Source organism: Geotrypetes seraphini, chromosome 12 (assembly GCF_902459505.1).
Source record: "Geotrypetes seraphini chromosome 12, aGeoSer1.1, whole genome shotgun sequence".
In the NCBI taxonomy this organism is placed as follows: domain Eukaryota; kingdom Metazoa; phylum Chordata; class Amphibia; order Gymnophiona; family Dermophiidae; genus Geotrypetes; species Geotrypetes seraphini.
The window spans coordinates 26,403,489-26,431,227 of NC_047095.1; the positions used below are offsets into that span (position 1 = coordinate 26,403,489).

Consider the following 27,739-nt stretch of genomic DNA (forward strand, 5'->3'; position numbering starts at 1 on the left):
CTCTCTATACCCCTCTTACTATTACATAGTAACATAGTAGATGACATCAGATAAAGACCCGAATGGTCCATCCAGTCTGCCCAACCTGATTCAATTTAAATTTTTTTTTTTCTTTCTTCTTCTTAGCTATTTCTGGGCAAGAATCCAAAGCTTTACCCGGTATTGTGCTTGGGTTCCAACTGCCTAAATCTCTGTTAAGATTTACTCCAGCCCATCTACACCCTCCCAGCCATTGAAGCCCTCCCCAGCCCATCCTCCACCAAACGGCCATACACAGACATAGACCGTGCAAGTCTGCCCAGTACTGGCCTAGTTCAATATTTAATATTATTTTCTGATTCTAAATCTTCTGTGTTCATCCCACGCTTCTTTGAACTCAGTCACAGTTTTACTCTCCACCACCTCTCTCGGGAGCACATTCCAGGCATCCACTACCCTCTCCGTAAAGTAGAATTTCCTAACATTGCTCCTGAATCTACCACCCCTCAACCTCAAATTATGTCCTCTGGTTTTACCCTTTTCCTTTCTCTGGAAAAGATTTTGTTCTACGTTAATACCCTTCAAGTATTTGAACGTCTGAATCATATCTCCCCTGTCTCTCCTTTCCTCTAGAATATACATATTCAGGGCTTCCAGTCTCTCCTCATACGTCTTCTGGCGCAAGCCTCTATCATTTTCGTCGCCCTCCTCTGGACCGCCTCAAGTCTTCTTACGTCTTTCGCCAGATACGGTCTCCAAAACTGAACACAATACTCCAAGTGGGGCCTCACCAATGACCTGTACAGGGACATCAACACCTTCTTCCTTCTACTGACTACGCCTCTCTTTATACAGCCCAGCATCTTTCTGGTAGCAGCTACTGCTTTGTCACACTGTTTTTTCGCCTTTAGATCTTCGGACACTATAACCCCAAGGTCCCTCTCCCCGTCCGTGCATATCAGCTTCTCTCCTCCCAGCATATACGATTCCTTCCTATTATTAATCCCCAAATGCATTACTCTGCATTTCTTTGCATTGAATTTTAGTTGCCAGGCATTAGACCATTCCTCTAACTTTTGCAGATCCTTTTTCATATTTTCCACTCCCTCTTCAGTGTCTACTCTGTTACAAATCTTGGTATCATCTGCAAAAAGGCACACTTTTCCTTCTAACCCTTCAGCAATGTCACTCACAAACATATTGAAAAGGATTGGCCCCAGCACCGAACCCTGAGGGACTCCACTAGTCACCTTTCCTTCCTTCGAGCGACTTCCATTAACAACCACCCTCTGGCGTCTGTCCGACAGCCAGTTTCTGACCCAGTTCACCACTTTGGGTCCTAACTTCAGCCCTTCAAGTTTGTTCAACAGCCTCCTATGAGGAACTGTATCAAAGGCTTTGCTGAAATCCAAGTAAATTACATCTAGCATATGTCCTCGATCCAGCTCTCTGGTCACCCAATCAAAAAATTCAATCAGGTTCGTTTGGCACGATTTACCTTTTATAAAGCCATGTTGCCTCGGATCCTGTAACCCATTAGATTCAAGGAAGTACACTATCCTTTCTTTCAGCAACACTTTCATTATTTTTCCAACAACTGAAGTGAGGCTCACCGGCCTGTAGTTTCCTGCTTCATCCCTGTGACCACTTTTATGAATAGGGACCACATCTGCTCTCCTCCAATCCCCAGGAATCACTCCCGTCTCCAGAGATTTGTTGAACAAGTCTTTAATAGGACTCGCCAGAACCTCTCTGAGCTCCCTTAGTATCCTGGGATGGATCCCGTCTGGTCCCATCGTTTTGTCCACCTTCAGTTTTTCAAGTTGCTCATAAACACCCTCCTCCGTGAACAGCACAGAATCTACTCCATTTTCTCGTGTAACTTTGCCAGACAATCTCGGTCCTTCTCCAGGATTTTCTTCTGTGAACACAGAACAGAAGTATTTGCTTTCTCCTCATCACTCTCCACATATTGGTTCCCAGCATCTTTTAGCCTAGCAATTCAATTTTTTATCTTCCTCCTTTCACTAATATATCAGAAAAAATTTTTATCTCCCTTTTTTACATTTTTAGCCATTTGTTCTTCCGCCTGTGCCTTCGCCAAACGTATCTCTCTCTTGGCTTCTTTCAGTTTCACCCTGTAGTCCTTTCTGCTCTCCTCTTCTTGGGTTTTTTTATATTTCATGAACGCCAACTCTTTCACCTTTATTTTCTCAGCCACTAGGTTGGAGAATCATATTGGCTTCCTTTTTCTCTTGTTTTTATTGATTTTCTTCACATAAAGGTCCATAGCTATTTTTATCGCTCCTTTCAGCTTAGACCACTGTCTTTCCACTTCTCTTATGTCCTCCCATCCTAACAGCTCTTTCTTCAGGTACTTTCCCATTGCATTAAAGTCCGTACGTTTGAAATCTAGGACTTTAAGTATCGTGCGGCCGCTCTCCACTTTAGCCGTTATATCAAACCAAACCGTTTGATGATCGCTACTTCCCAGGTGAGCACCCACTCGAACATTAGAGATACTCTCTCCATTTGTGAGGACCAGATCCAATATCGCTTTTTCCCTTGTGGGTTCCGTCACCATTTGTCTGAGCAGAGCCTCTTGAAAGGCATCCACTATCTCCCTACTTCTTTCCGATTCCGCAGACGGAACATTCCAGTCCGCATCCGGCAGGTTGAAATCTCCCAAAACAGCAGAACCTCCTCTTTCCTTCCAAACTTTTGGATATCCACAATCAGATCCTTATCAATTTGCTGCGATTGAGTCGGAGGTCTGTAGACTACACCCACGTAGATAGAAGTTCCATCTTCTCTTTTCAGAGCAATCCATATCGCTTCTTCCTCTCCCCAGGTCCCTTGCATTTCGGTCGCTTGGATATTGATCTTTACATAGAGAGCTACTCCTCCACCTTTATGACCATCTCTGTCCTTCCTAAAAAGATTATATCCCGGTATGTTTGCATCCCATCCATGTGATTCACTGAACCATGTCTCTATGATAGCGACAATATCTAGATCTGCCTCTAACATCAGGGCTTGCAGATCATGAACTTTGTTGCTTAGACTATGAGCATTTGTAGTCATCGCTTTCCAGCTATTTTTCAGCGATAATCTCCTTTTTCGTATGGATTTTTGTGTCATTTCACTTTCCGTTGCAATACTAAGAAATGAGTTGCTGATATTGCTTATGTTGCAGTCTTTACTACTATCACATCTTTTCTTTTGCCGGGGGTGGTCTCTATAATTGTCCTTCGTACATACACCACCCCCACCTTCTAGTTTAAATGCCTAGAAAAATATTGTCTAAATTTCTCTGCAAGGTTTCTTTTTCCTGCTGTAGTAATATGTTGCCCATCAGTGCAATATAGCTTCTTGACCTTCCATGTATTTCCCCATCCTCCTATGTACCTGAAGCCTTCTTGATGACACCAGGCTTTGAGCCATCTATTAAAGTCCTCTGTGTTTTTCACTCTTTGCTCTTCCTTTCCATATGCAGGCAGTATTTCAGAAAGGTTTCACGCCCTCACCAAGCTCCTGAAAAGCTTTCTGTGCTGCAAGTGTGGAGTTGTTGGCCAGGTCATTTGTTCCCAGATGGATAACAACATCAGTGTTAAAATCCTTAGTTTCTTCCTTAATTATAGTCAGTATTTGCCTGGAACTCCTGGTAGCTGAGGATCCTGGAAGACATTTCACTATTTTAGTCTCCTCGCCCTGTGTTCCAAGGTTAATGCCTCTGATGATGGAATTCCCCAACAGTAATAGTTTTCTGTTTTTGGCTTTTTTATTTGTGCTTAGGGTGCGCTTGTTCTCTTAAGTTACCTTCATTGGTTCCAGTCCCACCTCCCTTCTGTTTTCTTGAGTATCGCAGTGCACTAGTGGAGCGAAGGAATTCTGTAGAGGTAATATTAGTGAAGGTGGATGTTTCTGTGTTACATGTCGCAGTCTTCCTGAGCTTACTGTGACCCATTTATTCCTGGGCTGTTTTATTCTTTGAGGTAGAGGTGGTAAGTTGGTATGATTTTGTGGAGTGATGGAAGCTGCTTTAATTGTATTCAATTCCTGTTTAAGTTTGCAGAGCTCCTCCTTAATACTAGCAAGTTGAAGACAGATGGGGCAAGCCTTAAGTCTCCAAATAGTATGTCTTGGAATTAAAGCACCACAGTGATGGCATAAAATAAAGGTCATCTTGATTGGTTGTGAAGTGACTTGATTTGAGTAGTCCTGATTATATGGGTCTCTATATATGAATAGTGGTCCCTGGGGTTGGTGGGACTATAAGTCTTACCCTTATTCCTATGAAGGGAAAGGGAAAGAGGATATAAGATTTAACAGAGGAAAGAGAAGGGTTTTTTTTTGTGTGCTTTTTTTTTTTTTTTTAGTAAGAAACAGGGATGAGAAGAGAAATTAAGCAGATATAATGCTGAAAACCAGTGAAAAGAGCAGAATATGAAATGCAGAGCAACTTATCTTATTGAAGTTCACAGGGCATCTTTGTTCACAGCACTGTTAAACCGTACCATGCAGTGATCACTGGAAGCCAGATAATCACCCACTGTAAATTCAGAAACACGCTGCCGCCAGTGCTGTTTAGCACCTCTTCACATCGGGACAGGCAGTCCCGCTGCTGCCCGACCCAGCCAGCTGAGAGGATCCTTCGGGGAGCCTTAATCTTCGGACCAGCCGCAGTACATGGCCCGCGGTCGCGAGCCCCGGGTCGCGAGCTGAAGGGGCATGGCTAAAGGGGCTTGCCCCTTTTGAGCCCAAGAGGAGTAGGGAGTAGGGTTATCGACTCCTCAATATGGGCAAGAGGAAGGCCAAAGCAATACTATCTGCTGGAACAACGGGCCCGATGGATCGCCACCTTATGGTTCCCACTCTGCCACATCCTCTATCCTCTATCCTCAGGGGAACCAACACCACCTCCTCAACCATTATATTCCCTACGGTTAGAAGAATCTCCTTCCCTTTTTAAGGAGGGATTAATTTCTTCTTCCCCTCAATCATCCTTGTTATCTGGACTGGAGGTTTCTGGACAGTCCTTGGGGCAAGCTAAAGAACTAATCCCAGTGCAGATGATTACTGGGCAAGGCTCGGACGTTCTCCCCAGGGATAAAGTGATCACTCTAAATGATGTTTGGCTTAGCATTAATAGAATAGAGTCATCATTACAAAAGACTGTTATGAATTTATGTCAATTTTCATCTGATGCAACAGTTAAAATTAAAGAGCAAGATATTAAAATCGGAGAAACAGCTGTGAAGTTTGAAAAATTAGACCAGGCAGTAGCTACCCTACAAGCTAGTGCTGTTTCTAATATAAAGGATAGTATGATGATACATGCTAAATTAGAAAAAATGGAAAACTCTATCAGGGGTAAAAATCTTCGCTTGTTAAATTTTCCAATCACACATTATCTGTCCCCGATGGAGCTCTTGATAATGTATTTGAAAGACATATTACATTACACTAAAGTGGAGACCTTTGAGGTTGATAATCTCTATTACATCTCAAGAGACTCTAAGGAAAGGGTAGATGAAGGTGAAATGGATAAAATAGTGTCACCTGATAGTTTGAATGTGTCACAGTTTTTGGAATCATCTAAAGATACAATAGATAAGCGAGCAACTCTTCTCGTGACCTTTAAGACAGAGCTTGAAAAACAAGATATTTTAAAATTATATTTTTTGAAAAAACAAGAGATGTTTTGCGGTCAACGGGTGATAATGTTTCCGGGTGTCTCTAGACAGACTCAGTTCAAAAGGAAACAGTTCCTTCAGCTAAAGCTTAAAGTTTTGGCAGTTGGAGCTACTTTCTTTTTGAAATTTCCATGCAAATGCCTTATTTCGTATGGTAGTGATAAATATGTGTTTTATGATCCAGTCCAGTTAGAAGACTTTATTAAAGAGAAACCATTGTTGAAAGTTTAATTTCTAATACTGATTTTACTTTTGGAGGATGTTTGATAGATATATAAAATGCCAGTTGCCTGTCCCTAGATAAGTAGACAGAAAGATTTGATGTTTTATTTTTAAAATACTGGCGACCAGCGATAATGTGGACTAGGACATGGTTGAATTATTGCCTAATATGTTTTGTGGTTCTTTATATGGAATTTGTATTTTTTGTGGTCATTCATGAATATTTGTTATTAAGACATAACGAATAATAATAATATTTGTTATTAAGACATAACGAATAATCAAATAAAAAAAGAAAAAAAAAGAAACACTTTCTCCATTTGTAAGCACTAAGTCCAGTATGACCCCATCCCGTTTGGGTTCCATTACCAACTGCTGAAACAGTTCTCCTTGTAGAGAATCCAGACTCTCCCTACTTCTAGAAGACCCCGCACTAGAGATACCCCAATCAATATCCGGCATGTTAAAATCACCTATTAGCAAGACTTCCCTTTTTTTAGATATATTCTGAATATCTACTATTAAATCTCTATCTACTGAAGGAGGCCTGTATATCACACCAATGTAAATATATTCACCATTCCCGCTTTCCAAATTGATCCACAATGCCTCTTCCTTGCCCTGCAGCTCCTGAAATTGTGTGGCTTTAATATGATCTTTAACATATAACGCTACTCCTCCTTTTCTTCCTACTCTGTCTTTCCTGAACAGATTATATCCCGGTATATCTACATTCCAGTTATGGTTCTCTATAAACCATGTCTCTGTGATCGCCACTATTTCCAACTCCTCTTCTTCTATCACAGTTTCTAGATTCAGAATCTTGTTTCCCATACTTCGAGCATTAGTATATACTGCTTTCCAGACATTGCCCCCTTTTCCCATCTGTGTAGAGGTATTCAGTAATTTACTTATCTGAGGACTTATACTCACCCGAGAGCTTGCCCCATCACTTCTAGGTTAAAACCCTCTTCAGTAGATTAGCCAGCCTTCTTACCTTCTTTGATAGATGCACGCCATCCCTGCTCAGCAGCCTTTGGAAGATCATCTCATGGTCCAGGAAGACAAAACGCTCTCGACAACATCATCCACCTAGTCATGCATTCATCTCCAGGATGCGAGCTTCTCTGCCCTGGCCTTTACCCTCGACAGGGAGGATGGACGAGAATGCCACCTGCGCATCTCACTGCCACAAAGTCACTTTTGACATGTTCGCAGGGATATCTGGCAGTATCATTAATGCCAATGTGGATGAGCAGCATTGGATAATAGTCATCAGGCTTGTTCTCCGTAACATTTTGGATTTTGGCACCAGGCAGACAGCATACCTCTCGTGATATCATGTCTTGTCTGCAGATGGATGTTTCTGTACCTCTCAGAAGGGAATCACCAACTAACACTACCTTACGCCTCCTAGTGGTCATGGCTCTGGTCCTTCCTCTAATTGGGATGCTCTCATCTCCACCACTTCCAGGACAGCATACTGGTTCTTCAGTTCAAGGGTAGGGATAATCACAGTACCAATTTTTGTAGTGTTCCGTAATCTGAGTCCAGCTGTCGTCCCTCAGCACAGCCTCTTCTTCCCCACTATTGGAAATCTTTGACACCTCATGAACCATTTCATCGATGTACCTCTCATTCTCACGGATGCTTCTCAATCTTGCCACTTTCTCTCTCAGTTCTTTTACTTTGTTCATGAGGGATTCAAGCTGAAGACAGCTTGTACATGGAACTACTCCCTCTGCCTGGGTAACATTTTCTGTGTGCACAGTGACAGAAGTTGTAACTTGAGCAGCAGCTTTGGTGATACGATGTTTCCAAGTCATACTGTGGTGCAGAAAAACTTACACCTGGAAGAAATAAAAAGAAAGGGCAGAAAAATCCTATATTCGCTATTAAAACTTTCACTCAAGAATATCATTTCCACAGTTGTTTTTTCTCCTTTTTGCTGTGGAAGATTTTGGTAATTTTGTTGTCATATTTTCAGAAGAGCATGTAATAATGAATTAACATGCCAAAGTTCTAAAAATTCATTTTCATAGGCAGCTGAAGTAAAATCTTGTCTATTTAGAAACCAAGCCTTGAGATGATAAAATTAAACAAGCTAAAAAGAGATTATGTACTTACCCTGGTAAGCTCTTTTCCAGTAGATAAGTGAGACATTCTAGACAGATGGATTATATCCCTATAGCTGTGTACATCTGCAGAAGGATAGGGAAAGACTTGAAACCCATGATCCTTTAAAGCTGCTGCCACTACCACAAGGCATTTTGTGAACACTCTTGGAGAGGAGGCCAAGCCGAAGGGCAGAACTTTGTACTGATAATGTTGATGGGAAATCTCAGAAACTTTCTGTGAGCAGGATGAATTGGTACATGGGTATAAACTTCTTTTAGATCTTTAGAGAGCAGAGTCAATCATTTTGATCCAATAATGGGTATACAATTCCCATGAATAACATTCAAAACTATTCTCTGACTTGGAATCTGTTTAGGTCTCCGAGGTCAAGAATTGGATATAGACCTCCTGTCTTCTTTTGGATGAGAAAATACCTAGCATAGAACCCCTGATTTCTCAGAGAGGGGGCACTACTTCTATGGCATTTAGTAGAAGCAGAGCCTCTATTTCCCAAAGAAGGGACGTTTGCTGCGGGATTAAAGAGGACTCTCTTGGAGGATGATCTGGAGGAACGGTGAGAAGATGAAAAGAATAACCCTCAGTTGTTATCGGAGTCCAACTTTGATGGTAGATTTGTAGACGACCTCAGATTGTATGAGGAAGAGATTGAGATAAGGGAACCATAGCTATATTCTCAAGAAACACGTCAAAAAGACTAAGTAGGCTTTCGAGGAGCTGCAGTCTGAGCTTTCTGAGACCGTTGTTGCTTCTGCTTCTTTTGTGGTAGTGGTCTAGAAACAGAAGGTTTAATAGTATATCACTTTTGATAGGAATAAGAAGGCTTGGCTGCCTGTCTTGAAACCAAAGGCTTAGTCTTTGTTCTGACCAAAGGATTCCAAACTCGTTTCATGCAGTTTTGTGTAGCAGCCTCAATGAAATCACCAAAAAGTTCATCTCCTAAACAGGGAATATTGGCTAATCTGTCCTGAAGATTGATGTCCATTTCAGAAACTCTTAGCCAAGGAAGATGTCTCATTGAAAGCAGTGCATGCACATAGATCTCATGCATATTCATTGGGGAAATCCTGAAAACCCAACTGGATTATGGCCCTCAAGGAGGGAATTTGAGAACCCTGCTCTAAACCATGCAGAAAAACACGTTCCATTTACCTCATTGTGGATCCCTCCAATAGTACTAAGTGGTGCTGTCAATGTAGGCACCCTGGAGCTCCTGGTACCAGTTCAAGAGGAACTGATGCTTATGCTTTTTAAATATGAGCCAATGCCAAACATTGTCATCCTCACTGGTACCATCCTCAATATCCCAGCTTAAATAGGATGACGACTGCCATCTTACCAAAACCAGTGGAAGAGCATACCTCAAGTAGAGGCTTTCTTCTCTACCTGTACCATGCTTCAAGAAGGACTAATGTTTATGCTTCTTAAGTTTGGATCAATGCCAAACATTGTCATCCTCATTGGTAACATTGGGACTATATCAAATTCCCATAACTCCTCGGTGTTGGGTCTGACACAGGTCAGTCCACGGGAACCACCATACCACCTGAGGTTGAGGCAGAGGGAGCCCTCTTTGATGCTGGAGCACTCCAAATGTCAGAAAATCACTGCAGCCATTAGGACCAAACACATCCAACGTCATCATCAATGGACTGAACTTAGCACCAAAAATCTTTTCGTGGTGGACCTCTCTGGCTCTTTTGCATGCACCAGCATAGGATACAGGAATGAGCGTTGTATTCTGGCCTCAAAACACAGAGTATGGGTTCCAGTCCCAGAGATGACTTTATTTTTTTAGCAGGAACAGTGCTTGAAGCCAATAGGAACCTTCTGGGACATGAAGGGGAAAACAGCTTATGAAAAATCAAATGGATCAATAGTGAAGGAAGAAAAGTCAACCTAAAACTTCAAATTAAGGCTAACCACTTATTGTAAACAAAAACTATTTGTTAGGGTCTAAAGGGAGGAAAAGACTTCAAGTACTCCAGGAAACAAGGCTTTAGAACAGTGTTCTTCAACCTTTTTACACCTATGGACCAGCGGAAACAAAATAATTATTTTGTGGACCGGCAAACTACTAAGACTGAAATAAAAAAACCCGTTTCCGCCCCGTCTCCACAAGCTCGGTCCCCACAAACCATCTGATCCCATCCACACAAGCTTCAGTTATGAATTTATATTGAATGTATTTTAGTAAAGTATAAAAAGAAACAATATTCTGTACAATTGTAATTTTATAAATACAAATAATACAGAGCAAGGATTAACAAAACCTCTGTCTCCCCACCCCTTCACATATATCTCCTCTACTATCAAGAAAACTTAATAAGCCAAATTATTACAGAATGCTACACAGAAATATCATGCTAACAGAATACCGCAGTCACACATGACAGGAATAGTGTTAAGGGAGTGCAACTAGGGCAACTGCCCCCTGGTCAGAGAGAGCCCTAAGCCAGCTGGAAGCTAAAGAATCACTGCCTGGGCTTTGCAGTCCCCAGTTATGTCTAACACCGGCTCTACAAGGATATATATTTCAAATCTGATATATTCTAGTCACAAAACAGAAATAAAATTATTTTTTTCTACCTTTAATTGGCTCTGGTTTCTGCTTTCATCTTCTTTTCACTCTCTTCCTTCCAGCATCTGCCCTCTCTGTCTCTTTAATCCAGCATCTGCCCCTTCCATCCACTGTCTGCCCTCTCCCCCTTCCATATGGTATCTGCCTTCTTTCTATGCCCCTCTTCTCTTTCCCCTTTCCATCAGCCTGCGCCCCTCTCTCCTTTTTACATGATTCATTCTGCTTTTTTCATTTTTATCGCTCCTATACCAGATCTAGTATCTTTATCTCTCTCTCCTTATTTCTCTGCTGACCCCCTTTCCAGCATCAATCTCTCTCTACTTTTCTCTATCTTTCCCCTTTCCCTCATCTGATCTCTCCATTCCACCCTGACCCCTTCCCCTCCTCTAATCTCCTTGCCAGCTGTTTCCTTCCTTTTTTCCTCCTCCCCTGACCAGTAGTAACTCTCTATCCTTCCCTTCTCCCCTCCCAGAAGCATCTTTCCTTCTCCCTCTCTCCTTCCAGGTTAAGTAGCAGCTCTTCCTTTATTTTCCCTTGTCCAGCAGCTTCCCAGCTTCCAACAGTAGCTTTCTCCCCTTCCCTCAGCTCCCCTCCAGGCAGCTCTCAGTACTTGCCTGCAGCAGCAAAGCGATTCACTTAGGCAGCCATGGGTCCTTTGATGGGTCGCGCTGCCTCTGAGGAAACAGTAAGTTGTATCAACAGAGGCGGGCAACAACTCAGCAAAAGCCCCAAGGCTGCCGAAGTGAATTGCTGCGCTGCTGCAGGCAAGTACTGAATTGGGTCCCCCTGATCTCGCCGGCCCAGCATGAATCAGCAGAAAATTTCAGCGTGTGGATCTCGCCGGCCCTGTACGGACCGGCAGGAATTTTCTGCAGACCTACACCGGTCCGCGGACCGGCGGTTGAAGAACACTGCTTTAACCAACTGTTTTATCAATTTTTCAATAATGAATACAAAGTATGTTAACATATCAGCTTTAAAATTCTACAATCAATTTTCTCATTTATGATTAGGTTCTAGCTGGACCTAGCAGGGCGATTCTAGCAGCATTTACAGAAAAGTGTGCAGCATGATTCCCATGGTTAGCTCAATCCAGGTGGCCAAATATTCAAAAACATAAATTTAAAAAAGTAAATGCTATATACTGAATATTCCTACTTCTCAAAGAAATTTAGAAAAAAGTGAGTACTGCTGCTTTGCATTTAAAGGCCTTATGTAATCAAACACACAATAAATAATAATTTAAGACCATTTCATTTCTAATAACTTTTTGACCAGACTAAGCTACTTACTTTTGCTACTGGCATTGTTAGGCTGCAGTTTGAGTTTCTTGCCAAATGTTCCACCAGGTTTATTAAATGGCTGATTCATCTTTCTTTTTATTCCTTTTGCTGCACTAGATTGATTATGATAATCCACAATAATACCAGGTCTCTGCATACCTCCAAAATTCCCCATCTGTGGTAAATGTTTTAAATCAAAAATATTAGCTTTGGATAAGACAAAATATGGATAAGATGGCAAAAAATCAGTAAACAAGCAAACTGTATAAGTTACAAGTATATATGAGGGTTATATGAAAAGTTCAGTAATAAAACAAGTTAAACAAATATTTTTTAAAATTTGACAAAACCTATTTTTCCGATGGGATAAAAAAACTGGACACGAACTGGCCTAAGGGCCTGTTTTACAAAGCCGCACACCAACAGCCCCGAAGCCCTTTAAATCTCTATGGGCTTTGGGGCGTTACCGCGCAGCAGCCGCTAGTGCGGCTTTGTAAAACAGGCCCTAAGTGTACAGCCCTCGATGGAGACTATGTTGAGAAATAATAAGGTTTTTTTATTTAACTTTTTTTTACTGAACTCTTCAAACTGTCCTCATATTTTGCTGAAGTATCATTAAACAATGATTTTCAAATAATTTATGAAAAAGAAAATTCTTACATCTTAAATGAAACTGAATATCCAACTGAATTTTATTCTAAAGTATTTCAATAAGAACTCAAAATAAACTACCACTGTTAACAATAATCTTTCTACTGTGCAAAACCTCTGCTTTTGCAAAATTAGGAATTTAACACATTTCTTTGCATTACAATTGTATGCAAACATTTAGCCACACCTGATCAAATTGTATACTTCAATGAAACCCTTAAGTGAACCAAAGTTAACACAGCCTTTACGTGGTACAAAGTTAAAATGAAATCTTTTTGAAAAACATTGCATTTATTTTTTTAATTCAAAATGAAAAATAAATAGCAAATTAGAAGGTACATTTGGGCACCATTTCAGTCAATACTTTGAGATACCTTTTTCAGCGGAAATGTCATCTTCCAAATGTTTCCTGTAGCCAGCTAAAAGATTACTACTGTTATTAGGAATTCTTCCTCACCCCCGTCCTGACATTTCTTAGCAGAACTCTCCTAATTCAGAAATATTCTTGAGTGTCCTTGAATATCCTGCATGTTTGAGGTCTCCTCGTAGTTCTAAGTCTGAGGACTGAAAGGCATTCCAAAACCTTCATCTTTCTTAAGTATACGTTTCACATCAGTATCTTGCTGAAATATCCAACCTCTCCTCAGGCAACCATACTAACAGTTGATAATGTGTTCTTCTCTTCTAATGTTTTACTCAGATATATTTTGTATCTTGTATGGTTGTAGATAAACAGTTCAATTTTTGTTTCATCAGTCTTAAGCACTTTGATACAAAAAAAAGTTTCAAGAGTAATGATTCAGAGGAACTGAAACAAATCTTGGTGAATCTGAAATATGCAATGACCCAAACTGATAAGTTAAAGAGTAGTAAAACCACCTGGACCAGATGGTATTCACCCCCAGGGTACTGGAAGAACTCAGTATGAAATCGACAAACAAACATGGTTTAATAGGACAGAGTCAACTTGGATTCAGTCATGGAAAATCTTGCCTCACTAATATGCTTCATTTCTTTGAAGGCGTGGATAATGTGAAAGGTGAAGCAGTTGTTATAGTGTTATCTAAATTTTACAAAATCCCTCATGAGAAACTCCTGAATAAATTATAAGAACATAATAGCGTTACTGGGTCAGACCAATGGTCCATCAAGCCCAGTAGCCCTTTCTCACTGGCCAAAACCCAAAGAGTAGCAACATTCCATGCTACCGATCCAGGGCAAGCAGTGGCTTCTCCCATGTCTTTCTCGATAACAAACTATGGACTTTTCCTACAGGAAATTGTCCAAACTTCTCTTAAAACCAGATACACTATCCACTCTTACCACAACCTGTAGTATTGCGTTCCAGAGCTTAACTATTCTCTGAGTGAAAAAATATTTCCTCCAATTGGTTTTAAAAGTATTTCCCTGTAACTTCATTGGTGTCCCCTAGTCTCTGTAATTTTTGACAGAGTGAAAAATCGATCCACTTATACCCATTCCACTCCACTCAGGATTTTGTAGACTTCAATCATATCTCCCCTCAGCTGTCTCTTTTCCAAGCTGAAGAGCCCTAATCTTTTTAGTCTTTTTTCATATGACATAAATTTTCCTTATGGCCTCACAATTGAGCCTTTTGATTTAGTTGATGTTCTTTTTGACATGCCCCAGAAGACTCGCAGTGGCTTCAAGAGATGCACCAGAGCAACAACAAGAAAGGCAAGGGGAGGAGTCTGTCCATTGCAAAGGGTCTTTATTCAAAACATCTCAACAAAGATTCAAGTTTTGGCGCACAAAGTGACACCTTCCTCAGGGGACACTAACGTAAAATTGGCAAAAAAAACCCCACACTTGCGGTTGAAGAACACTGGGCTAAGTCATGGGCCAGACCTAGCCCATCTCTGCCCAATCTCCGCCCCAGACCCCACCCCCATAATAGTACTAATTGTAATACCATTTTTTCCATTCATTTTTCATATATACACACACACACGTTTTCTTTCCTTTAATCACAGCAATGAATCCAAAGATTAATGGGTTATGACCATCCACCAGCAAGCAGATATAGAGAACACAAAACTGAGATCTATCATATATAGCAATGTTCTTCAACCGCCGGTCCGCGGTGCGATCAATGCGGCATTATCTTCAGACCAGCTCCCTCTTCCTCAGTGCTGCAGTGCGGGGCAGCGGCTCCTACACGCTTCCTGCACCTGAACCGGAAGCCTTCTTTCTGACGTTGCAACATCAGAGGGAAGGCTTCCACATGAGGTGCGGGATGCGCAAGGAGCCACTGCCCGCGTCTTTGTGCATTGCGCTAGTGAAGAAGAGGGCTGGCCCGAAGATAACACTGGGGAGCAGCATAAAATGGCAAGGTTGGGGCAGGTCAGAAGGTAAGGCACAGCATGGAGGGAGGTAGGGAGGGAGACAACAAAGGTAGGGGGAATGATTTTAGTTTTAAATTTAGTGATTGAATTGTGTCAATTTTGAGAATTTTCATCTGCTATCTATACTTTGCACTGTTCAGGAAGAAATCAAGTTTAAGTTTCAAGTTTATTATTTTTCTTGATTAATCGCTTAATCAAATTCTAAGCGATGAACATGTTAAATATAGTCTAATAAGGACAATACAATACACAACAAACTTTAAATAATAACATTGGGTAAAAACTAATACATAATATTTTATACTTATGACATAGGGTAAGATAAGGGTTAGAAATACAATTGATAAAGAAAAGTAAAACAAAGGAAAAATACATTAGGGGAATCAATTAACACATAGCATAACACAGTAAAATAACATCACCAAATTAAGAACTATTTAATTAAATATTAAAAGCATCTTTAAAAAGAAATGTTTTCAAATTGCTTTTAAATTTTCCTAAATCCTGCTCATTCCGCAGGTAAATGGGAAGATCGTTCCAAGTTTGAGGAGCAGTTACAGAAAAATAAATTGACGTCTAGTGTTAATAATTTTAAGTGATGGAATGGTTAATAGGTTTTGCTCATTAGACCTCAAAGTTCTATTTGAATGATAAGGAATTAAATGTTTAATTTGTTAATTTAAAATGCATTGTTTCTTTTTCTCTGGGGGTGTACTGCATGCAGAGTCTTGAATCTTAGGATTTGGTTTGTATATATTAGTTTCCTTGACCTTACGGACTACAAAACTCTAGCTGAAGGTGTTCGTTGGGAACATGTCCCTTGGTCCGACCATTTTCTAGGTACCTTCTATCTCCCTATTTTCATGTCTCACCTTGGGGTTCAACCCCGTGCCACAAAATCTATTACCTTCCGCAAAAAAATTGCGAGTGAACAGTTTTGGACCCAATTTCTCAACTAGTTTTCCTTCAGTCCTAAACCTGATGCCCCAGAAACCAACTGATACAACTGGGTAAACCTCTCTGAGACTACATACTGCTCTCTCGCTCCTCTATCTACTAAAACGGTCTCCTACTCCCGTAAGGTTCTGTACCACAGAGAACTGAAGCAGAAATGCCCAGTACTGGAGCGTAAATGGAAAAAATCTAAATCTCTCACAGATAGACAGTCTTGGAAGGACAGTATTAAGTTCTATAATACAATACTAAAAATAGCAAGGAATAATTTCTACGGTGATAAAATTACCAGATCCAATAACCAGAGCAGTATATTGTTTACCATCTGGCGCTCCTTAACCTCTAAAAACGACTCCTCTATTCTCCTCTCCAGCAGCAGACGACCTAGCAAAATTCTTCAATGAAAAGGTTGCTACTATAAGAAGCTCTTTTCCATCAGCAGTCACTTACAATTCTCTGGTGCCCAGCGACACTAACCCTATCCCAGTAGACAGATCCTGGACAGTCTTTGAGCATGTATCTGAAGCCCAGGTCTCTAAACTGTGCCACAAATTAAGATCCTGAAAATGTGCCCTGGACCCGTTTCCTACTTATCTATACAAGAAAATTCCCGCACAGGCTATTTCATCTCTCACCAGACTTATCAACTCTGCCTTACTATCAGGCCTATTTTCCGTAGAAATGGGACACATTGCCCTGACTCCATTACTGAAAAAAGCTGATCTAGACCCATCCTCCCCTTCTAGCTATCGTCCTATAGTATTCCTCTCCTGACCAAAATGCTTGAGGTTATTATATCCACTCAGCTCTCATCTTACTTAGAGAGATTCTCCATTCTATTACCTTGCCAATATGGTTTAGACCCAATTTCAGCACCAAATCCCTACTGGCCTTATTAATCTCAAAGGTTCAACAACTTCAATCTTATAATAAGTTTGCTATCCTACTACAATTCGATCAAATGGCCTTTGATGTTATCCACCACGATATCCTAATTTACCAACTTTCTGAGATAGGCATTGATTCCATATTCTTAGACTGGTTCTCGAAATTTTTACGATCCTGCTCTTACACTGTTAACATGAATGGCACCATATCTTCTCCTTGGAGACCATTATGTGATGTCCCACAGAGATCACCTCTGTCCCCTATTCTTTTCAACATCTATATGTCTTCTTTGAAACTCGTCCATCTATCTCCCTTTGAAACACTATATACATATGCAGATGACATGCTTGTCCTTCTTGAGATAGATTTGAACCTCACTAACCTCACCGAAAATATAACAGCTTGCATAACGAAACTCCAATCCTGGGCCCTCACTGTACAAATGAAGCTGAATGAGTCCAAAACAAAACTACTTTGGCTTGGCCCAAAATCAGATCAGCTACCTATGCTCATTTCACTACCTTCTGGTCCCACACTGCAGATTGAATTCTCAAGCAAAGTTTTGGGCATCATTATTGACTCTACACTTTCCTTTAATGACCAAGAAATAACACAAGAACCGCTCAACAGGAGGAGCTCTAGTCTAACCCAGACAAAGCCCTCTGTCCCACCAAAGGAAGGATCAGAAACTACATGCCAAGTCACTAAAACATGAGATCTGCCTCATTCATCACAAGGAACTAAACTACCAGGACAAACAAACTTGCACAGTGACAAACAACCCAAAACTGAGCTGCCAGAGTCCCCAGAGGAGACAAGAAAGCGTGCTCCAGGACACCAAGAACTAGTAGTGCCACAAATCCCAGTTGAACATCAGGGAAGCAGCAGTGCTCACCCTCCTTCCAAGGGAAGGAACTGTGCCCAGGATATGTACACGACTGCCAAGGAAAGTGTCCCACTCGGCAATCAGAGATGAAGGTGCATCAATGAAATGGGGCTGTGCTTAGCAGCCAAACAGTCACGCTCAAAGATGGAAATGGAACTGTGCATGACAATCAGAAGCAGGACCATGCACAGAAAGCAGTGGTGAAGCCATGCTGTACCACCAAACAATGCTATGCTCCACCTCTACCTTCAGATGTGGAACCATGTAGGACACCCAGGAGAAGTAGAGCCCTATGCCCCAAGATGGAAGCATACCACACTACCAGGCAGAATCACATTCCACATCCAGAGCTGGAGCCTTGCTATATAGCCAGGTGGGACTGTGCTCCCTATAGAACGATGAAGCCAAGCTGCACCAGAAGAAGAAAACTACACTGCTCCAAGGAGCAGAAGTGGAGCAAAGTGCTACGACAAGGTAGAGAGCCATGTCTCACTTCCATAGGCAGAGCAGAATGGAGCTGGGAAACAGATACCAAGCTGAAGGCATGCTCTACATCTATAAAAGGAACCAAGCACCACCCCCTTCCAACACACGGGGCTCAAATCCATAGCCGCTCCAAGTAAGCTACAGCCCAAGACTGCACTATCAATATGTGCTAGGATGCAGTACCAACAGAGGAAGGTAAGTAAAAAAAAAAGAACACGAGTGCTCATCATCCAGATATGAAGCTGCAACCCTCGAACCAGAGAAGGTAGAATGTTCAACAACTTCAGATGGCGCAACACTCAAGACCCCCGGAAGGCAGAGCACCCACTCAACATCCCGAGAAGGCAGATTGCACTATATTCAGAGATTGAGGTATATTCGTGCCTCAGGGCCAAATACACTATGTATTCATCCCAAATCTGGAGATGGAGCCCTGCTCCAGAGCTAGAGAAGTCGGTACGCTCAATTTACATTTAAAATTTGGAGCTATTTTATTTATTTATTTAAAAATTTCCATTCCACTTAACACCTACACGGTAGAGAATGGTGACCATTTTCCATGGCAAACTGTGGTAAATCCGCAGAAATGGGAAATATTGCTGCTGGTTTACTGCGGAAACGGGAGCAATGCCTCTTATCATCTCGCAGGAGCAGTAAAAAGCCTTGTTCCCGTGGTAAAAATAAAATTGCACCCTGGTCAGATATGGCATCTTCTCGTTAACTCCCCTTGCATCTATTTTACCTTCAGAAGCTGGAGCCTCAGCCACGTGCCATGAAGAAGAATCTTCAGAGATCTGCACCAAAGCCTTCCTACTACAGACGAGTCCCTCCTTAATGTAACTTCCAGTTTCACAAAACCGGAAGTTACATCAAGGAAGGACTCATAAGACCATTAGAATTGCCATACTGGGACTGAAGGTCCATCAAGTCCAGTACCCTGTTTTCAACAATTGCCAAATCAGTTCCCAAGTACCTAGCTAGATCCCAAGTAGTAAAACAGATTTTATGCTGCTTATCCAAGGAATAGGCAGTGGATTTCCCCAAGCCATCTCAATAATGGCCTATGGACTTCTCTTTTAAGAAATTATCCAAACCTTTTTTAAATCCAGCTAAGCTAACTGATTTCACCACATTGTCTGGTAACAAATTCCAGAGTTTAATTACACGTTGTGTGAAGAAATATTTTATCTCTACTTAGTAGTTCATTGCATGTTCTCTAGTCCTTGTACTTTTTGAAAGAGTGAACAAGCAATTCATATCTTCCCTTTCCACTCCACTCAGTATTTTATAGACCTCTATCATATCACCCCTGAGCAGTCTCTTCTCTAAGTTGAAGAGCCCAAGCCACTTTAGCTTCTTCTCATAGGGAAGTCATCCCAAACCTTTCAATCATTTTCGCTGCCCTTCTCTGTACCTTTTCTAATTCCACTATATCTTTTTGAGATACAGCAGCCAGAACTGCACACAATATTCAAGTTGTGGCCGTACCATAGAGCAATACAAGGGCATTATAACATTTTCAACTTTTGTTTTCCATTCCATTCTTGATAATTCCTAACATTCTATTTGCTTTCTTAACCGCCACAACACATTAAGCTGAGGGCTTCAACATATCCTCAACAATGACACCTAGATCCTTTTCCTGGGCAATGACTCCTAACGTAGAACCCAGCATCGTGTAGCTATAGTGGGATAGGTGGCAAAGTTCAGTTGTGGATTAGGAATTGGTTATCGGATAGAAAACAGAGGGTAGGATTAAATGGTCATTTTTCTCAATGGAGGAGAGTAAACAGTGGAGTGTCACAGTGGAGTACTGGGACTGGTGCTATTTAACTAATTTATAAATGATCTGGAAATTGGAACGACAAGTGAGGTGATTAAATTTGCAGATGATACTAAACTGTTCAAAGTTGTTAAAACGCATGCGGATTGTGAGAAATTGCAGGTGGATATGCAGGCGGTGCTTCGGCGCATGGGATTTTCGGGTAATTTTTTGCATTGGCTGACTCTGTTGTATGCTAACCCAGAGGCTTCCTTGTGGGTTAATAGCCGATACATGACCTCCTTTCTGATCCAGCGTGGGACACGCCAGGGATGTCCATTGTCCCCACTTATTTTTGCTTTGGTGATAGAATCTTTGGCTGAAGCCGTTCGGGCGTATGTTGATATTCATGGGATTACCCCTGGGGAGCAGGAGCATAAGATATCGCTTTACGCGGATGATATTTTGTTCACCCTCTCTCAACCGCTGGAGTCTCTGCGGACAGTGCTTTCAGTGTTGGAAAGGTATGGCCGGATGGCAGGGTTTAAAATTAATGCTACTAAATCTGAGCTTCTTAATATTTTTCTTTCTGCGGATTCCATTACAGACTTGACAGGGGCCTTCCCGTTCCGCTGGGCTGCATCATCGCTTCGCTATCTTGGGGGTTTGTATTTCTTGTGATTTGCGTGAGCTGTTTTGTCTGAATTATCTACCCTTATTGAGAACAGTGTTTCATGATCTTGATCGGTGGGAGGGCCTACTATTGTCATGGATGGGGAGGATTAGTGCCCTGCACATGAATGTTTTGCCCTGTTTTTTATACCTGTTCTCCTGTTTGCTTCTCTCAGTCCCCAAGCAATTTTTGCTCCAGCTTCAGCGCCGTGCTTTTACTTATATCTGGAATCATAAACTGCCACGGGTACGAAGGGAGCGTATGTACTGGGATAGGCAGCATGGTGATATGGGAGTCCCAGATTTTTTGAACTATTATTATGCTGCCCAACTACAGGTTTTGTTTCACTGGGCTTTTCCATCTCATCGTTGGGTCTCTTTGGAACAAGAGTTGCAACCTACTTATCCCCTGGCAGCATTGCCGTGGCTTCCCTTAGAGACTATTCGTGAAGTTTCAAGTTTCAAGTTTATTATGGATTTGATTAATCGCTTATTCAAAATTCTAAGCGATGTACAAAGGAGTAAAATAATAAATTACAATTATCAAGGGGAAACAAACCAGATAAGTACGACTGACTTGTAAAAACTTATGATACAAAAGGAAAAAATAGGGAAAGAAATAGAAGTTAATGATAGTAAGTAAGACGAGTAAGGGAAAAAAACCAATAGGAAAACAGTGAGCTTCAAAGAAATTAAGAACTAAGATTCAATTGATGCACCTTCAAAGGGGGGACAGGCCAGGGATAGTGGCATAGGCCTTCAGGGGGGACAGGCAGTCCTTCGGGGGGGTAGTCCTTCGGGGGGTGGGACAGGCCTTAGGGGGGAACAGGCCTTTAAGGGGGATGCAGACCTTTAAGGGGGAAACATGCCATCAAAGGGGGTAAAGGCCATGGATGGTGGCATAGGCCTTCAGGGGGGACAGGCAGGCCTTCAAGGGGGGGGGACAGGCCTTCAGGGATGGGGGGACAGGCCTTCAGGGAGCAGGTGCAGGTCTTCAGGGGGAACAGACCTTCAGGGGGAACAGACCTTCAGGGGAGGGGGGCTCTGGTGTAGAAGTACACAGAGGGAGGGAAGGGGGGTTCAAAGAAACATGCATATGCCGGACTTTGGGGGGGGGGAAGAAATAATGGGTCTAAAAATAGAGGAGAGAGAGAGAGATGATGGACAATGGGATTAAGGAGGGAAGGAACAGAAAGGGAGAGAAGTTGGACACAAGGGATGGTGTGGAAGGGGGGGATAGAGTTACTGGATAGGAGGGTAATTGGGAAAAGAAAGGGAGAGATGGTGGACCCTGGGGTGGTAGGGAAGGAGGGAGAGATGCTGGATGAAAGGGTAGTTAAGAAAAGGTGGATCTGTGGATGGAGACGAAAAAAAAAGAAAGATGCCAGACCTCTGGGGAGGGAAGGGAAACAGAAGGGGAGGACAGAGATGGCAGATGGATGGTTAGCACAGAGAAAGAAGAAAGAAGGAGACTCTGGCAAGCAAGTTATCAGAAGACAACCAGAGACTGGGACCAACAAGATTTGAATAATGACCAGACAACAAAAGGTAGAAAAACTAATTGTATTTTCCATTTTTGTGATTACAATGTGTCATATTTGAAATTTGTATCCTGCCAGAGCTGGTGTTAGACCGCAAACGTGAGCTAGGATTTAACAGAGAGAGGAAAAGTCTTTGTTTATTTTATTTATTACACCACAGCGCCAGTGTGGTTAGGAGAAGACAAAGGGGGTGAAGAGGTTATAAAATAAACCCACCAGGATGTTTGAAAAAAACACCCAATTGGGCAGGAAAATCGAATCGAATAACCAATTCAGTAGGTTGAATCGAAATTTTTTTTCCTGAATCGGGCAGCACTAATGCACATCACATTTAAGGAAGGTTATGTAATGGCTACAAGGAGAAAAAAGTAAAGTATATAAGAAAAAGTGAAACACTGTCACCTGCTGGGTTTAAAAATTGGGCTTAGCATTGGCAAATTTAGGATTTAAATGTAAAATGACGTAAGATATTCCTGGGAAGGAAGTCGTGCCATTGTATTCTTACATATGATAATTATTACAAATGATGTCATATATGGTATAAATTTCTTTGACTTGAATTTCTCCTTTGGAGAGCAGAGAAAATTTGATAACGTGTAATGGCTCTCCCCAGACATGAAAGGCATTAATAAACATGAATTTTATTATTACACGGCTTTTTCTCATGTCTGTTATTTGAATTCACAGAACGGTATCCCTAGCCCAGTCATATTGGGAAAGGGAGTCCATTCTGGTTGTACTATTGAGATCCAAAAGGATTGAACAAGTCAACAAGCCCAAAAGGAATGGGTAAAAGTATTAGGGTCTCTGCCACATTTTAGACAAAGAAGAGAATCAATGCCCCCAATTTTATGGAGTGGTACCTACATAAAATAAGCTCTAATTAAACAACAAGTCCGATCTCTAGAACGTGCATGGAAAAAAAATAAAACCTTAACAAATTTACAATTATTCAAGGAACAAATTATATATTACAAATCAAAAATAAATCAAGCAAAAATGCAATATTATTCTGAGAAAATAACAAAGGCTAAAAATCCATCAATGCTATATAAAATATTAAAAAGAATATCAATCTCAACTAGTAAGGAGAAATCAAATGAAAATAATAACACACTTACAGCACAAAAATTGGCAGATCACTTTACAGAAAAAATTAAAATAATAAGAAATTCCTTTGTAATAAATCAACAAGGTAATATTGATCCTGATCAATTAAAAACTGAACTCTCAACCTCAAAATGCTCCAAATTTAAACTTCCAAGTCAAAAAGAAATTGAGATGACTATTAAATCTATCAATATTAAAAGCTCAAAAGCAGATCTTCTTCCTCCGTTCATTCTGAAGCAATACTTTCAAATTTTTGGACCATTTATTCATACCTTAATTACAGAAAGTCTGACCCAAAGTAAAGTACCAAAAGAATGGAAAAAATCAATAATTCGCCCAATTATTAAAGATAAAAATGCAAGTAATACAGATCCAACAAATTATAGGCCCATATCTAATATCCCTTTTCTGGCCAAGTTAACGGAAAAGATAGTTTATACTCAAATATTAGATTTTGTGGAAAAAACTAACGTCCTCCACCCTAATCAAACAGGTTTTAGAGAACATCACAGTACAGAATTATCACTAGTTGGCTTAACTACTTCCATTCATTATTTTCTTGACCATCACAAAACTACTTTATTAATTTCACTGGATCTTTCCGCAGCTTTTGATACAATTGATCATATACTTCTCATAAAACGACTTCAATCTATTGGGATCACGGATCAAATTCTTTCTTGGTTTAATTCTTACTTTACAGATCGCTCTTCTTCTGTTTTCTTTAAAGAATCTATATCTAATCCTACTTCAACCACTTTCGGTGTTCCCCAAGGGTCTATTCTTTCTCCATTACTTTTTAATATCTTTCTAGCACCGCTCCTTACACTGTGTCAATCTATAGGTTTTCAAGTTTTCGGATACGCAGATGATATTCAGCTTTTACACCCTGTAGATACTGATAATATATCAGAAATACATGAGATCAGTAAGAAACTCGATCAAATTCAACATTGGCTAAACACTAATAAACTGGCCCTTAATATAAAAAAAACAAATTTGATGATCTTTCCATGGAAGGAAAATCCCACACTTATCACCCCTATTACTATAAGAAATATTCCTTTACAGATAGTTAATAAAACGAAAATATTAGGAGTAATTGTTGATTCTAAATTAAATTTTCATGACCATATAAGTCATATTGTTAAAACTTCATTCTATAGATTACGACAAATTAGATCCATCTCAAAATTTCTGAATGCACAATCTTTAAACATTCTTATCCACTCATTAGTCATATCAAAAATAGATTATTGTAATTCTCTTTTTAGAGGTATTGCATTAAATGAAATCAAACGTTTACAAATTATACAGAATGTCTCTATAAAACTTATTACAAAATCTAAAAAATTTGGGTCACGTGATGCCATGAGCGTGTGAGGACGCATCCTTGCTCGCTCCGGGGCTACCCTGTTTCCACGACAATAATTGCCGATTTTTCGAAGTCTCCTTTACGCTGTTTCGACTCCTGAACTCGATCTGGGTGCATGGAAAAATATCTAACCAGATCAACGGATCACATGCAACCCAAATCCGCCCGCAAAGATCGTGATCGAGCGCGGCCTGGGGCGAACAAAATGGCGGCAAGCCCCGCGACGGCGGTCTCGAATCTCACTGAGACCGCCCTAAGCGATATCAAGGACGCCTTGGCGCAGGTCTTGGGGCCGAAGCTGGAAATAATTACGGCACAAATTACTAACGTGGAAACTCTGCTGGCGGCGGCAGCGGCTCGAACGAGTGAGCTGGAGCAACGGGTCTCCACTTTAGAAGACACCTCCGTGACACAGAGCACAGATTTGGGGGAGTTGCGGGCGCAGGTTCGGGCGCAGGCTGAAAAACTGGACGATCTGGAGAATCGTTCCAGACGCTCGAACCTGCGCCTGCTGGGAGTCCCAGAGTCGATTCCTGACCGTGACCTGCTGGGGGTCCTAGAAACATGGCTGAGGGAAGAATTGCCATTCCACTCCTCTCTGGGGCCCCTCCGTATTGAAAGGGCACACCGCTTGGGCCGTCGTTCTGACTTGGAGACCCGTCCACGTGTTGTCATCATGAAGGTGCTCAACTTTCGCCATAAGGTGGAACTGTTGCAACTCTATCGGAATAAACGTGATGCCTTGAAGTATGATGGCTCTCTGATCAGAATTAGCCAGGATTTTTCTCTGGCTCTACAGGAACGGAGGCGACCATTTTACTCCCTCTGCACACAACTGTCTGAGCTTAAAGTCAGATTCCAGTTCAACTATCCGGCTCAATTGAGGATCCTTCACAATGGTGTCTGGAAGACCTTCCTATCATCTGAGGCGGCTGCTGAATTTATTGCCTTGCTTAAACGGCCTGATTCAGGACAGGTTTGACTCTGGGGTTTGAGCCTTCTATGAGACTGACATGTATAGCATGATTGTTATTGTCCCTAAGCGTTTTTCTAGGGAGACCATGTTTTGGAAAATTTCCTGAGTATATCCTTTTGCTGGCCGGGGTGGCCCTGGGAGGGACATCTACCGTGACTCTTCTTTCTCCCACCTGATGGGAGCAGTGGGGAGTGTTGGGGGGTTTCGGGGGGAGGGATATTCCTGGGTGGCAGCAGCGGTACCTGTAGGGCAAATTGTGTTTTTATATCTGTGTTCTCTATGGTTCTTGTACATTTTGGGATATTGTGCATGGTATGAATGGAGTGTGATTGTGCAGTCCTGGGGTGAGGCTGGGCGCCCCTGGACTCTCTCTATAGGATGGTTTCTTGATTCTGATCTGAGCAGTGGGGAGAGTCATGGGTGATAGGAATTTCCGTATACTTTCCTGGAATGTATCAGGCATCACCTCGCCTGCCAAGCGGACGAAGATTTTGTCACAGTTGAAACATCACTCGGTTGACATAGCCTGCCTCCAGGAAACTAGACTTACCGACGCAGAACACCAAAAACTGAAGAGAGGTTGGGTTGGGGACCTATATTATGCATCCTCATCAGGGAAGAGGGCGGGGGTGGCTATATTGATCAGAAAGGGTTTACCATGCTCTGTCCAGGTCCTGAGGCGTGACACTGATGGTCGATATTTGCTGGTGAGGGTGACAAGTCCGGGCGGGACGTTCCGGTTACTAGTGGGATATGGCCCTAATGGATACCAACACTCCTTTTTCCAAAATCTGGTTAATATATGTTTACAGTTTTCAGGTGACCCGCTGATATTAGTGGGTGATTTGAATCAGGTTCTGGATCCTGGTGTGGATCGCTCTGGAGGGTTGGGGCCAACGAAGGCGAGACAGACAAAGGGTGTTCCTTATCTGTGTCGGACTTTGGGGCTGGTGGATCCCTGGCGGTTGCTTCACCCCACTGACAGAGATTATACGCACCAATCCAGGGCTCATGGAACATTTTCCAGAATTGACTACACTTTGATCTCAGAACACAAATTTGCTTGGGTTTCGGAGGCAACCATAGGCCCCCTTGAAATCTCTGACCATCATATGATTTGGATAGATGTAGCAGTGGGGGGATCGATGGGTGTTGGGTCGGGCTGGAGATTTCCCTCCTACTTGCATTCTGATCCTCATTTTAGGGAATTTCTATCTGGGAAATGGGAGGAATACAGCTCCTTTAATGCTCAACATTTAAATCAACCCATATTATTTTGGGACGCAGCCAAGGCGGTACTACGCGGGGAGGTGATTGCTTATGTGGCCGCTAGAACTCGGAGAATTGCCCATCGTATAGTGTTACTGGAGAAACAGTCGACTCAATTGAAACGGGAGTTACTACACTCTCCTTCTCCGACTGCTAGGGAGGCATATTCCGCCGTTTTGGCGGAGCTAAACTCTCTCATTCATGAGCGTACTAAGAAATTGTTATTTTTTCGCAAATATCAATTTTATAAATATGGCAATAAATCCGGGAAGTTGTTAGCTTCTGTCGCCAAGAGTTGGAAGGGATCTCGATATATCGCTATGTTGAAGGAGAAGTCGGGGAAAGTACTGACATCCGCGGACGATATTTCCAATTGCTTTCAAAATTATTTTGCAGATTTCTATTCGTCCCCTGGTCCCTACACGGGCCCGGACGTGGGGGATTACTTAGAGGACGCGGGGATGCCCAAATTATCGGCGGTTCAAATATCTCGGTTGGATAGACCTTTGCAGCTTCCGGAAGTTCTACAGGCGATTAAGACTCTGAAATCGTGTACGGCTCCGGGCCCGGATGGCTTTTCTCCGGAGTTCTATAAGATCTTGGCGACCTCAATAGGGGGGACCCTTTTAAATTTTTACTCTGAGGTACAGAACTCCGGCGCCCTCCCGCGGTATGCAAATGATGCTTTGATAACTTTGATCCCAAAACCTTCCAAACCTTCGACGGATATTGAATCATATCGCCCGATATCACTGCTGAATGTGGACCTGAAAATCTTGGCTCGTATTTTGGCGGAAAGACTGGCCTCCCTGCTCCCTGCCGTAATTGTGCCGGAACAGGTGGGCTTTGTACGATCTCGTCAATCGGTAATTAATGTACGCCGGGTACTGCTGGCCTTTTCTCGAG

The 27,739-nt window shown here is 41.8% G+C and overlaps 1 protein-coding gene across 1 annotated transcript in view; it reads right to left on the bottom strand.

Annotated features, from left to right (window-relative positions):
• LOC117346460 (DBIRD complex subunit ZNF326-like) overlaps positions 1 to 27,739 on the bottom strand; it is a 146,657-nt gene that overhangs the window by 81,891 nt on the left and 37,027 nt on the right. Inside the window, exon 4 of the mRNA XM_033916036.1 lies at positions 11,907 to 12,072. Coding sequence (XP_033771927.1) covers positions 11,907 to 12,072 — 166 coding nt within the window. The remainder of the gene's footprint in view (positions 1 to 11,906; positions 12,073 to 27,739) is intronic.